Source organism: Chlorocebus sabaeus, chromosome 3 (assembly GCF_047675955.1).
Source record: "Chlorocebus sabaeus isolate Y175 chromosome 3, mChlSab1.0.hap1, whole genome shotgun sequence".
In the NCBI taxonomy this organism is placed as follows: domain Eukaryota; kingdom Metazoa; phylum Chordata; class Mammalia; order Primates; family Cercopithecidae; genus Chlorocebus; species Chlorocebus sabaeus.
The window spans coordinates 27,366,265-27,381,126 of NC_132906.1; the positions used below are offsets into that span (position 1 = coordinate 27,366,265).

The 14,862-nt window shown below is 39.7% G+C and overlaps 1 protein-coding gene across 4 annotated transcripts in view; it reads left to right on the forward strand.

Moving 5' to 3' along the window:
- Positions 1-14,862, forward strand: part of FNDC3A (fibronectin type III domain containing 3A) — a 220,978-nt gene that overhangs the window by 167,174 nt on the left and 38,942 nt on the right. For all 4 annotated transcript variants that reach the window (XM_007960392.3, XM_007960391.3, XM_007960393.3 and 1 more), the window contains 2 exons: positions 10,868-10,927; positions 12,264-12,402. In XM_007960392.3, coding sequence (XP_007958583.1) covers positions 10,868-10,927; positions 12,264-12,402 — 199 coding nt within the window. The remainder of the gene's footprint in view (positions 1-10,867; positions 10,928-12,263; positions 12,403-14,862) is intronic.

Sequence of the window (14,862 nt, forward strand, 5' to 3'; positions counted from 1 at the left end):
TGGTGAAACCCTGTCTCTACTAAAATACAAAAAATTAGCTGGGCGTGGTGGTGCACACCTGTAGTCCCAGCTACTCGGGAGGCTGAGGCAAGGGAATTGCTTGAACCCGGGAGACAGAGGTTGCAGTGAGCCAAGATGGTGACACTGCACTCCATCCTGGCAACAGAGCAAGACTCCGTCTCAAAAAAAAAAAATGTTGAGACCTGTATTCTGTACTGACATATGTTCTACCCTAGAGAATGTTTCATGTTTCACATATTGTAAAGAAAAATGTGTTTTCTATGCACACGTATGTTTATTGCAGCACTGTTCACAATAGCAAAGACTTGGAATCAACCAAAATGTCCATCAGTGACAGGCTGGATTAAGAAAATGTGGCACATATACACCGTGGAATACTATGCAGCCATGAAAAAGGATGAGTTCGTGTCCTTTGTGGGGACATGGATGCAGCTGGAAACCATCATTCTCAGCAAACTGTCGCAAGAATAGAAAACCAAACACCACATGTTCTCACTCATAGGTGGGAATTGAACAGTGAGATCATACTTGGACACAGGAAGGGGAACATCACACACCGGGGCCTGTTGTGGGGAGGTGGGATGGGGGAGGGATAGCATTAGGAGATATACCTAATGTAAATGACGAGTTAATGGGTGCAGCACACCAACATGGCACATGTATACATATGTAACAAACCTGCACATTGTGCACATGTACCCTAGAACTTAAAGTATAATAATAAAAAAAAATTAATTAAACAAGAAAAATGTGTTTTCTGTAGCTGTTGGATGAAATGTATTTACAAAGGTCTATTATGTCCATTTGGTCTAATGTGCCATTTAAATACAATGTTTCTTTGTTAATTTTCTGTCTAGATGATCTGTCTAATGCTGAGAGTAGGGTATTGAAGTCCCCAGCTATTGCTTTATTGGAGTCTGTCTCTCCCTTTAGATCTATTAATAATTGCTTTATATTTCTGGGTGCTCCAGTGTTGGGTACGTATATGTTTAGATTTTTTATATCCTCTTGCTGAATTGATCCCTTTATCATTATATAATGACTTTGTCTCTTTTTACTGTTTTTGACTTAAAGTCTGTTTTATCTGAGTGTAGCTACTCCTGCTCACTTTTGGTTTCTGTTTGCATGGATTATTGTTTTCCATCCCTTTACTTTCAGTCTATATGTGTCTTTACAGGTGAGGTGAATTTCTTGTAGACAGTGTATAATTGGGTCACATTTTTTAATTCATACAGTGAGTTTATGTCTTTTAAGTAGAAAGTTTTTTGTTTGTTTGCTTGTTTTATTATTAGTATACTTTTGTTCTAGGGTACCATGTGCACACCGTGCAGGTTTGTTACATATGTATACATGTGCCATGTTGGTGTGCCGCACCCATTAACTTGTCATTTACAATAGGTATTTCACTTAATGCCATCCCTTCCCCTCCCCGCAATCCCATGACAGGCCCCAGTGTGTGATGTTCCCCACACTGTGTCCAAGTGTTCTCACTGTTCCGTTCCCACCTGTGAGTGAGAACATGTGGTGTTTGGTTTTCTGTTCTTGCGGTAGTTTGCTCAGAATGATGGTTTCCAGCCTCATCCATGTCCCTACAAAGGGCATGCACTCATCCTTTGTTATGGCTGCAATAGTATTCCATAGTGTATATGTGCCACATTTTCTTAATCCAGTCTATCATTGATGGATATTTGGGTTGATTCCAAGTCTTTGCTGTTGTGAATAGTGCCACAATAAACATATGTGTGCATGTGTCTTTATAGTAGCATGATTTATAATCCTTTGGGTATATACCCAGTAATGGGATTGCTGGGTCAAATGGTATTTCTAGTTCTAGATCCTTGAGGAATCACCACACAGTCTTCCACAATGGTTGAACTAGTTTACAGTCTCACCAACAGTGTAAAAGCGTTCCTATTTCTCCACATCCTCTCCAGCACCTGTTGTTTCCTGACTTTTTAATGATCGCCATTCTAACTGATGTGAGATGGGATCTCATTGTGGTTTTGATTTGCATTTCTCTGATGGCCAGTGATGATGAGCATTTTTTCATGTGTCTGTTGGCTGCATGAATGTCTTCTTTTGAGAAGTGTCTGTTCACATCCTTCGCCCACTTTTTGATGGGGTTGTTTGACTTTTTTCTTATAGATTTGTTTAAGTTTTTTGTAGATTCTGGATATTAGCCCTCTGTCAGATGAGTAAATTGCAAAAATTTTCTTCCTTTCTGTAGGTTGCCTGTTCACTCTGATGGTAGTTTATTTTGCTATGCAGAAGCTCTTTAGTTTAATTAGATCCCATTTGTCTGTTTTGGCTTTTGTTGCCATTGCTTTTGGTGTTTTAGTCATGAAGTCCTTGCCCATGCCTGTGTCCTGAATGGTATTGCCTAGGTTTTCTTCTAGGGTTTCTATGGTTTTAGGTCTAACATTTAAGTCTATAATTCATCTTGAATTAATTTTTGTATAAGGTGTAGGGAAAGGATCCAGTTTCGGCTTTCTACATATGGCTGGCCAATTTTCCCACCACCATTTATTAAATAGGGAATCTTTTCCCCATTTCTTGTTTTTGTCAGGTTTGTCAAAGATCAGATGGTTGTAGATGTGTGGTATTATTTCTGAGGACTCTGTTCTGTTCCATTGGTATATATATCTGTTTTGGTACCAGTACCATGCTGTTTTGGTTACTGTAGATTTGTAGTATAGTTTGAAGTCAGGCAGTGTGATGCCTCCAGCTTTGTTCTTTTGGCTTAGGATTGTCTTGGCAATGTGTGGGCTCTTTTTTCGTTCCATATGAACTGTAAAGTAGTTTTTTCCAATTCTGTGAAGAAAGTGATTGGTAGCTTGATGGGCATGGCATTGAATCTATAAATTACCTTGGGCAGTATGGCCATTTTCACGATACTGATTCTTCCTATCCATGAGCCTGGAATGTTCTTCCATTTGTTTGTGTCCTCTTTTATTTCACTGAGCAGTGATTTGTAGTTCTTGAAGAGGTCCTTCACATCCCTTGTAAGTTCTATTCCTAGGTATTTTATTCTCTTTGAAGGAATTGTGAATGGGAGTTCTCTCATGATTTGGCTCTCTGTTTGTCTGTTTTTGGTGTATAGGAATGTTTGTGATTTTTGCACATTAATTTTGTATCCTGAGACTTTGCTGAAGTTGCTTATCTGCCTAAAGAGATTTTGGGCTGAGATGATGGGGTTTTCTAAATATACAATCATGTCATCTGCAAACAGGGACAATTTGACTTCCTCTTTTCCTCATTGAATACCATTTATTTCTTTCTCCTGCCTGATTGCCCTGGCCAGAACTTCCAACACTGTATTGAATAGGAGTGGTGAGAGAGGGCATCCCTGTCTTGTGCCAGTTTTCAAAGGGAATGCTTCCAGTTTTTGTCCATTCAGTATGATATTGGCTGTGAGTTTGTCATAAATAGCTCTTACTATTTTGAGAGATGTCCCATCAATATCTAGTTTATTGAGAGTTTTTAGCATGAAGTGTTGTTGAATTTTGTCAAAGGCCTTTTCTGCATCTATTGAGATAATCATGTGGTTTTTGTCTTTGTTTCTGTTTATATGATGGATTACATTTATTGATTTGCATATGTTGAACCATCCTTGCATCCCAGGGATGAAGCCAACTTGATCGTGGTGGATAAGCTTTTTGAAGTGCTGCTGGATTTGGTTTGCCAGTATTTTATTGAGGATTTTCGCATCAGTGTTCATCAGGGATATTGGTCTAAAATTCTCCTTTTTTGGTGTGTCTCTGCCAGGCTTTGGTATCAGGATGATACTGGCCTCATAAAATGAGTTAGGGAGGATTCCCTCTTTTTCCATTGATTGGAATAGTTTCAGAAGGAATGGTACCAGCTCCTGTTTGTACCTCTGGTAGAATTTGGCTATGAAATCCGTCTGGTCCTGGACTTTTTTTGGTTGGTAGGCTATTACTTATTGCCTCAATTTCAGAGTCTGTTATTGGTCTATTCAGGGAGTCAACTTCTTCCTGGTTTAGTCTTGGAAGGGTGTATGTATCCAGGAATTTATCCATTTCTTCTAGATTTTCTAGTTTATTTGCATAGAGGTGTTTATAGTATTCTCTGATGGTAGTTTGTATTTCTGTGGGATTGGTGTTGATACCCCCTTTATCATTTTTTATTGCATCTATTTGATTCTTCTCTCTTTTCTAATTTATTAGTCTTGCTAGTGGTCTATCAATTTTGTTGATCTTTTCAAAAAACCAGCTCCTGGATTCACTGAATTTTTGAAGGTTTTTTTCTGTCTCTATCTCCCTTCAGTTCTGCTCTGATCTTAGTTGTTTCTTGCCTCCTGCTAGCTTTTGAATGTGTTTGCTCTCGCTTCTCTAGTTCTTTTAATTGTGATGTTAGAGTGTCCATTTTAGATCTTTCCTGCTTTCTCTTGTGGGCATTTAGTGCTATAAATTTTCCTCTACACACTGCTTTAAATGTGTCCCAGAGATTCTAGTATGTTGTGTCTTTGTTCTCATTTGTTTCAAAGAACATCTTTATTTCTGCCTTCATTTCGTTATTTAACCAGTACTCATTCAGGAGCAGGTTGTTCAGTTTCCATGTAGTTGTGCGGTTTTGAGTGAGTTTCTTAATCCCGAGTTCTAATTTGATTGCACTGTGGTCTGAGAGACAGTTTGTTATAATTTCTGTTCTTTTACATTTGCTGAGGAGTGCTTTGCTTCCAACTATTTGGTCAATTTTGGAATAAGTGCGATGTGGTGCTGAGAAGAATGTATATTCTGTTGATTTGGGGTGGGAGTTCTGTAGATGTCTATTAGGTCAGCTTGGTGCAGAGCTGAGTTCAAGTCCTAGATATCCTTGTTAACTTTCTGTCTCGTTGATCTGTCTGATGTTGACAGTAGGGTGTTAAAGTCTCCCATTGTTATTGTGTGGGAGTCTAAGTCTCTTTGTAGGTCTCTAAGGACTTGCTTTATGAATCTGGGTGCATATATATTTAGGATAGTTAGCTCTTCTTGTTGAATTGCTCCCTTTACCATTATGTAACGGCTTTCTTTTGTCTTTTGATCTTTGTTGGTTTAAAGTCTGTTTTATCAGAGACTAGGACTGCAACCCCTGCGGGTTTTTTTTGCTTTCCATTTGCTTGGTGAATCTTCCTCCATCCCTTTATTTTAAGCCTATGTGTCTCTCTGCATGTGAGATGGGTCTCCTGAATACAGCACATTGATGGGTCTTGACTGTTTATCCAATTTGCCAGTCTGTGTTTTTTAATTGGGGCATTTAGCCCATTTACATTTAAGATTAATATTGTTATGTGTGAATTTGATCCTGTCATTATGATGTTAGCTGGTTATTTTGCCCATTAGTTGATGCAGTTTCTTCCTAGCATCGATGGTGTTTACAATTTGGCATGTTTTTCAGTGGCTGGTACTGATTGTTCTTTTCCATGTTTAGTGCTTCCTTCAGGAGCTCTTATAAGGCAGCCCTGGTGGTGATGAAATCTCTCAGCATTTGCTTGTCTGTAAAGGATTTTATTTCTCCTTCACTTATGGAGCTTAGTTTGGCTGGATATGAAATTCTGGGTTGAAAATTCTTTAAGAATGTTGAGTATTGGCCCCCACTCTCTTCTGGCTTATATGGTTTCTGCCGAGAGATCTGCTGTTAGTCTAATGGGCTTCCCTTTGTGGGTAACCCGACCTTTCTCTCTGGCTGCCTTTAGCATTTTTTCCTTCATTTCAACTTTGGTGAATCTGATAATTATGTGTCTTGGGTTTTCTCTTCCCAAGGAGTGTCTTTGTGGTGCTCTGTATTTCCTAAATTTGAATGTTGGCTTGCCTTGCTAGGCTGGGGAAGTTCTCCTGGATAATATCCTGAAGAGTGTTTTCCAGCTTGGTTCCATTCTCCCCGTCACTTTCAGGTACACCAATCAGACGTAGATTTGGTCTTATCATATAGTCTCATATTTCTTGGAGGCTTTGTTCATTTCTTTTTACTCTTTTTTCTCTAAACTTCTTTTCTCGCTTCGTTTCATTAATTTGTTGTTCAGTCACTGATACTGTTTTTTCCATTTGATCGAATCAGCTACTGAAGCTTGTGTATGCATCACGTAGTTCTCGTGCCATGGTTTTCAGCTCCATCAGATCATTTAAGGTCTTCTCTACACTGTTTATTCTAGTTAGCCATTCGTCTAATCTTTTTTCAAGGTTTTTAGCTTCCTTGTGATGGGTTCAAACATCTTCCTTTAGCTTGGAGAAGTTTGTTATTACCAACTTTCTGAAGCCTACATCTGTCAACTCATCAAAGTCATTCTCCATCCTGCTTTGTTCTCTTGTGGGCGAGGAGCTGTGATCCTTTGGAGGAGAAGGGGTGCTCTGGTTTTTAGAATTTTCATCTTTTCTGCTCTGGTTTCTCCCCATCTTTGTGATTTTATTTACCTTTGGTCTTTGACAATGGTGACCTACAGATGGGATTTTGGCGTGGATGTCCTTTTTGTTGATGTTGATGCTGTTCCTTCCTGTTTATTAGTTTTCTTTCTAACAGGTCCCTCAGCTGCAGGTCTGTTGGAGTTTGTTGGAGTTTGCTGGAGGTCCACTTCAGACCCTGTTTGCCTTGGTATCACCAGCGGAGGCTGCAGAACAGCAAATATTGCTGTCCGATCCTTCCTCTGGAAGCTTCGTCTCAGAGGGGCACCTGGCTGTATGAGGTGTCAATCGGCCCCTACTGGGAGGGGCCAGTTAGGCTACTTGGGCGTCAGAGACCCACTTGTGGAGGCAGTCTCTACATTCTCAGATCTCAAACTCCGTGCTGGGAGAACCACTACTCTCTTCAAAGCTGTCAGACCAGGGACATTTAAGTCTGCGAAGTTTGTGCTGCCTTTTGTTCAGCTATGCCCTGCCCCCAGAGATGTAGTCTACAGAGGCAGGCAGGCCTCCTTGAGCTGCGGTGGTCTCCACGCAGTTCGAGCTTCCTGGCTGCTTTGTTTACCTACTCAAGCCTCAGCAATAGCGGACGCCCCTCCCCCAGTCTCACTGCCACCTTGCAGTTCCATCTCGGACTACTGTGGTAGCAGTGAACAAGGCTCTATGGGTGTGGGACCCTCCAAGCCAGGCCCTTGGATATAATCTCCTGGTGTGCCATTTGCTAAAACCACTGGAAAAGCACAGTATTAGGGTGGAAGTGTCCTGACTTTCCAGGTACCGTGTTTCACGACTTCCCTTGGCTAGGAAAGGGAATTCGCCGACCCCTTGCACTTCCCGGGTGAGGCTATGCCCCACCCTGCTTTGGCTCACACTCTGGGCTGCACCCACTTTCCAACATGTCCTAGTGAGATGAACCCAGTACCTCAGTTGGAAATGCAGAAATCACCCGTCTTCTGCATTGCTCACGCTGGGAGCTGTAGACGGGAGCTGTTCCTGTTCGGCCATCTTGGATCAGCCTCCTTAAGGAGAAAGTTTAATCCATTTACCTTAAAGTTACTATTGATATGTGAGGGTGTATTTCTGTCATTTTATTAATTGATACCTGATTGTTATGTTGTTTCATTCTTTTTTTTTTTTCTGTAATGGTACATTTGAGTTATTTTTCTTCCTCATTTGTGTGTTTGCTCGATCAGTAAGTTCAGTAAGTTTTATACTTTCTTGTGTCTTCATGACAGCAGATATTGTCCCTTTGTTCCAGGTATAAGACTCCCTTAGGCATTTCTTACAGAACTGCACTAGTCGTGATGCATTCCCTCAGCTTTTGCTTGTCTGGAAAATACCTTATTTCTCCTTCCTCTATGAAACGTAAGTTTGTTGGGTATATATCCTTGGCTGACAGCTGTTTTTCTTTCAGCACTTTGAATATATCATCCCATTCCCTGCTGGTTTGTAAGATTTCTGCAGAGAAATCCTGTTAATCTGATAAGAGTTCCCTTATAGGTGACTAGATGCTTTTCTGTTGCTATCTTTAGAATTTTCTTGGCTTTTTTGCTTTTAACAGTTTGACTATAATTTCATGCAGAAGACTCTTTTGTATTTATATCTGTTTCATATCTGACTCTCCAAGCTTTCTGTGTCTGGATGTCTAAATCTCTTGCTAGACTTGGAAAGTTTTCAGCTATTATTTTGTTAAATAGGTTTTCTAACCCTTTTATTTTCTCTTCACCATTTAGGATACCAAAAATTCAAATATTTGATTGCTTTATAGTGTCCCATATGTCACATAGGCTTTGTTCATTCATTTTTCTTCTTCTTTTTTTTTTTTTTCTTGAGATGGAGTTTTGCTCTTGTTGCCCGGGTTGGAGTGCTGTGGCATGAACTCAACTCACTGCAACCTCCGCTTCCCGGGTTGAAGCAATTCTCCTGCCTCAGCCTCCCAAGTAGCTGAGATTACAGATGCTCACCACCATGCCTGGCTAATTTTTTCTATTTTTAGTAGAAACGGGGTTTTGCCTTGTAGGGGAGGCTGGTCTTGAACTCCTGAGGTGATCCACCCACTTCAGCCTCCTGAAGTTTATCTTTGTTTCACTGGGTTATTTCAAAAGACCCGTCTTCACGTTCTGAAATTCTTTCATTAGCTGTATCTAGTCCTTTGTTGATGCTTTCGAATGTGTTTTGTATTTCATTTAATGAATTCTTCAGTTCTAGAATTTCTGTTTGGTTCTTTCTTATGATTGTGTTTCTTTGGTAAATTTCTTATATTCTAACTTGTTTTTCTGAATTATTTGTATTGCTTTTCTGGTTTTTCTTATATTTCAGCTGAGCATCTTTAATATCATTATTTCAAATTCATTATCTGGGATTTCTTAAATTTTTGTTTTTGATTAGAATCTGTTGCTGGAGGATTATTGTGTTTCTTTGGAGGTGTCATATTGCCTTGGTTTTTCATATTTCTTCTGTCCTTATGTCAATATCCATGCATCTGGTATAGCAGTCACTTCTTTCAATTTTTTGAGCTTGCTTTCATAGGGGAAGACTTTTTCCTGAAGATGCATCTATAGTTGGGTAGAACACTTTGGCTTTGATTCAGGGTGCATGCGAAAAGTGTAGTCTTCATATATCTTCTGCTGTAAACAGTGTTATGGCATCTGTGATTTCCACAGTGGCTTAGGGTACAGTTGTTAGTGGAGGCTGTAGTGAAGTTTTGCTGGGGATGGGGATGTGAGGTGAGCCTGTCCTCGGGCCTCAGTGGTGGCAGCAGCAGGCCCAAGCCTACCTGTCCTTGGTCCCCCAGGTGTTGTACATGAGTACCAGTGTTAGCAAATCCAGGCATTCTGATTCTTGGGCCTCTAGGCAGCTGCTTGCTCAGGTGCTGGTAGTGGCAGCAGTGGGCCAGGCAGGTGGGCAGGTGGGTTCTTGGGCCTCTGGGAAGCCAATATGGCTTGGGTAATGGCATTAGGACTAACCTCTGGGTTCCAAGTCATCCATGCTGATGTCGGTGGTGACTGTGACAGGCTGGGCAAGCCAGTCCCCAGGTCCACAGGTGGTACATGCAGATGGATACCTGCTGCAGTGATTAAAGGCAGGTTGGGTGGGCTTAATCTCAGGCCACCAGGAGGAGTGCTCAGGTGTGGCACGGGTGATGGACTGGGCTGGGTAGTCCCCAGGCCTCCCAGACAGTGTGCTCAAATACTGGGGGCACAGAACCAAGACCTGTCTTCAGGCCCTCCAGTGTTGTTTGTAGGTGCTAACTGTGTTGGCAGGGTGGGGATGACCCCCAGGCCCAAGGAAGAATCCTCAGGCGAAGGCGGCAGTGGCTACGCTGCAGACCTGCTACTAGGGAGGGCTTTTAGTGGCAACAGCTGTATGCAGGCAGCTAGGGAATACCCACTTCACTTGTGCTTTGGCCCCAGCTGCAGCAGCCCACAGCTGCAGTTGCTGCAGACAGGAAGTTTGTCGTTGGAGTGCACAAAGATGTGCAGCAGCTTCGCTGCTGGGGGCAGCAGGATCTTTGCCAATGGCTCAAGCTTTAGTCCTGAAAGCAGCAACCAGTCACAGTGGTGGCCTGTGGGTAGGGAATGTCAGTGGGACTCCAGACATGTGGAGATGTGGGGACTGTAGGGCCCGTGGGCAGGATGCAGTCTGTTGGGGGTTGTGCTCTCAATATGATACCTTGTTCTAGCTGCTTAGGGTTTGGGAGGTGTATAGGACCCAGCGTAAGCTCCCTCTCTTGAGCAATGCCTTGCATGACTCCAGGCATCTCCCTGTGTTAGTTGCAGCCCACAAGGGTCTAGGGTCTTTCCCATGACTAGAATACAGGAGTCCACGATGGGAATGTGGACCACTGGGGGTCACTTACTTACCCTTTCCCCACACTGGAGAACCTTTCTAGGCTCCCAGCTGATTGCAACCTAGCAGGCTTACTTCTCTCTCCTTCCTTGTTTTACATGTTTCCAGTCACTCCTGCTTAATTCCAGTGTTCTCTCTTAGGTGATCTGTTCAAAGTGTAACGTTTTAAATGAAGTTCCACATTGTTTTCTAATAAAATAAAATAGTGGCAGACTCCTTGTAAAAAATTGGCAATTTTTCTTTCAACAATACATCTTTTTTTTATTTTAACTATGCAAAATGGATTTTTAAATAATTGATAATAGTTTTGTTTCTTCAGTAAACTAAATATCTTCCTTAACTCCACTCCAAAAAAAAGAGTCTGGCTCACTCAGCGGATTTGCTTAGCACTACCTTCTGTTTTAAAGTAGTATGCAGGTACACATGTAAGTTTGGTACATATCCTAGCTGCCAAATTCCATATTAGTGGAATCTGAATCCAGTTACAGTTGGTAAAGAAAGAAGTAGTTTCATAAAATACTCTAAACTATAGTGTATATAATGTACATCGTTTGAAAATGCTTTGTTTACCAGACATTGAAATACTACCCTTTTTTCCCCAGAGGAGAAGAGACAAATATCACTTTAAATGATCTCAAGCCAGCCACGGATTACCATGCAAAGTAAGGAATTCCTACAGATTGCCTCTATATGATACAGCATAAGGGTTTTGGGGTTTTTTTAATAATTATTTTTTTAAAAAATCTATTATATGATTTAAACATTAATTTTGGATTAAAAGCAGACTTTGTGGGCTGGTCGCAGTGCGCCCATAATCCCAGCAACTTTGGGTGGGCAAGAAGGGAGGATTTCTTGAGCCCAGGAGTTTGAGACCAGCCTGAGCGACATAGTGAGACCCCATCTCGACAAAAATTCCAAAAAGTAGCCAAGTATGGTGATGCAGGCCTGTGGCATCAGCTACTCAGAAGGCTGAGGTAGGAGGATTGCTTGAGCCCAGGAGGTTAAGACTGCAGTGAGCCGTGATTGTGCCATTGTATTCCAGCCTGGGCTACAGAGTGAGACCTTGTCTCAAAAAAAAAAAAAAAAAAATTTCCAGACTTCAATTTTTCTGTTGGTAAAATTATCAAAATTTTTCAACAAACAAAAACATTTAACTCATGTTACAGTGAAGGGCTAGAATTTTGGGTTTGGAATGAATCTGTAGAATATGTCTGTAGCATCTAGTTTGGTGCTGGAAACTTGTCCCAGCTTTTGGAATTTTTATAAAATAATTATAAATACTTCGTTTACACACATATTTTTACTACATCCTATTTTAGGGTTCGGGATACAAGACTCTAGAATTTCATAACATTTAATAGGAAGAACTTAGATAATGTTTTACTCTATGCAGTTCTTCTAGTGTAATTTACTAAAATTTCATAGACTCTAGGGCTTACCCAATTGAAGCCTAATATAACACATTTAGTTAATTACCCCCATTTTTAAAAAGAGTGTATGTGGTTGGGATTATTTCTGTTAAAGTACTAAGTGTTCAAATGTACTTCCTATGGATATACTCAAAGTATTGTCCAACCTAATATTTTTCAAACTGTAGATTGTAGTCACATTTAGTCATGAATTTAATTTTGTGCATTATATTCAGCATTTTTTTTTTAAAGAAATAGAATCAAATAGGACAGAAAGCATCAGTGTATTCCCCATAGTTGAGAACATTGTTTCAGGAATAATTTTTGTGTGTGTGTGTAAATACACATATATGTACACTCACAGTTATATCACAATTTTAAATTATTTCTTTGGGTTGCAGCAAAAAAGAAAAAAAAAAAAAAACTTGTCCTTTTTTTTGGAAGGGTCACCTTTTACTTCTGATAGTCATATTTTCTTGATAGAACTTTTAGTGGACACCTTCCTAATCTGCAAATACTTAAAGGTGACACTATTGAAAATAGGATACAGTGATTCTGAAAGGTAAAACTATTTATTTTATCACCATAGAGTCCAGGCAGAATATAATTCTATAAAGGGAACTCCTTCAGAAGCTGAAATCTTTACCACCCTAAGCTGTGAACCTGATATACCTAATCCACCAAGGATAGCCAATCGGACCAAAAATTCACTCACTTTGCAATGGAAGGTAAGAATATTATTTAGGGTGTTTCCAACTGGACATGTGTTTCTTTGTTTCCCCTGGTAGTATTAAGTTTCAGTTGTTTCTGGAGACAAAGAGCTCTAATTTGTTCCTGCTCTTTACATACAAGACATAAATGCCTATTTAATGTATCTTAAAATAGCACTGTTACTGGTTTTTCTTACTATATGTAAATATAGCAAAAACGATTGATTTGTAATTAACAGTGCTTATTACATTGCACATGTGATGGCATTGAGATTCACAACAGTGATTCTTAACCCATTACTCCTTTTTGTAATACTTTGTCATGATGTCTTTATATTCCGAAAAATTAGATTTATAATAGCTGTACTCATAGATCAATATGCTGCCTAAAAGGAGGAATAAAGTTATTCTCAATAGAAAAGTATATATTTTAATTTATAAATGTTTGGTCCCAGCTACACAAGAAGATACAATGAAGTGGACAGATGCCATACATAGAATTAGTCATTCAAATACCACAGACAGCATTGTCACTGATTATGTGATTTTCCGAAATAGTGTGGACTCAGTAAATTTCTGAACAAATTAAATGCAGTTTTTCCCAAATTGCACAGTTATTGCATTTTGGGAAACTTGGTGTCTGTTAAAACCATACAAAAAATACTTTATAAAATGGGATTTGGTTCTTCAATTCTGATAGATATTTGAAAGTCCTAGAGGAAGAGAACAATTCCTCATCATACTGATTGTCCCCCATTCTGTGGGGCTATTAGCGCTCTTGATCTTCACCCCATAACCACCAGACTCTCCCCTCCTGCATTATTGTGATCAGGTCAGAAATAGCCCCCACAAAATTTCAAAACATCCCTTAGAATGGGGTACCAATCCTGTTAGTATTGGTTTGCAGTGAAACTATTCCTCTTGATTTAATTATCTGTCCTTGCATCGAGAGCAAGCTCAAGGCTAGCCTTACTTTTGAAAGCTTTTAAAAATGTGGGGCTTACTACTTGTTCTGTAGCTTGTTAGTTTCTAGTTCTTCTGAGGATATAAGATACTTTTGTAGTCAAAAAGTACTATTAACACATGTAAGTCAAGCAGCTGTGTATATATACATATATTCATGTGTGATAAAAAAGTATGACTAATTTTATTTCATGTCACTTACAGTAGTATTTTATTTGTGAATATGCTCAGACCCTTTCCTTTGGTAGAGCAGTTGAGGTAGCAACCCATTGTTCTTTATACAGGTTAAAGTTTTCTGTAGGCAACTGTTCTTTATTTCAATGATAATTAAAATACAATTTTGAAATGTCTGCCTTTAACAGTATCCTAACATCCCTATATAAGATGTAGGCAGTGGTACCTCAGATTACCCACACAGGTTTCCCAGGCTTGAACCTTTCCAGAAATGGCCCTGTGTACGCACACAATAATCAACATGGTTGGAAAAAGATATTGTCACTGTTATTGGAGGATAGTATTATATACCTCAGAGTCGGGAGGATTAAACAGGTAGCATCTAAATAGCCCAAGGTGTAATGTCTAGAACATAATGAGCATAATAACTATTGTTATTTAATATTAAAAATGAAGAAAAGTCACTAAGAGTAGTTTAGTGACTTGAATAGCTGGTCTTTTGACTGCTACCTCACCTAATCTAAAAGCATTCCTATGGGGGTTAACATGGGAGGTAGCAATTGAGAGAGTTATCTTATTAACTGACTTTGTTCAGAATTGCCAGAGCATGGTGATAACAAAAAGCTCACTAAAGATTATCTTTTTCTGTTTATTGCCAGTTCCCCCAGGCAGACTATGTGCTTCTAGAATACTGGGTAGGAACACTGATTTTATGGGCAGGTAGAACAAATTCAGTTCTGCTCTACTTTTAACGACTTTGTGATCTGGGACGATTTATTTGGTTCTTTGAAGCCCTCATTTCCTCTTTTGTAAAGTTCAGGTAATAGTACTTCGTAGAGTTGATCTGAGGACTAAATGAGATAAGGTAAAAAAAACACATTACACTTAATAGTATCCGCTCTAACTTGGAGAAAAGCTAGAGGCTCAGTCTCAGGTTAAGGTGGACATTTTAATAGCCTCACTTTTGGAAAAGAGAAAAATTAATCAAGTAAATGTGAGAGACCTCAGCAACTAGACTAGAGCAGTCTGGAGTCATTAACAGTTGGAAAATGTCTTTTTATACCCCTCACTTCCTGCTGAGACTTTTGATCTCTCTCTTTGGATTCTCTTCCTCTACATCAGAAGAGTTGGAGTTTCCCAAAGATTCTTTCTCTGCCCCGTTCACATTATATTCATTTTTAACTGCTTTGCCAGTCAGTGAGATATTACCCTAACTTAACAAGCAAATTCTGGCCATGCTAACCAGTTTTAAATTATAATTTAAAAAAAAATTAATATTGTAAGATCTGTATTAGTGTTTAACAAATAATTTAGACCTCTATGTTCGTCTGTATTAAAAAC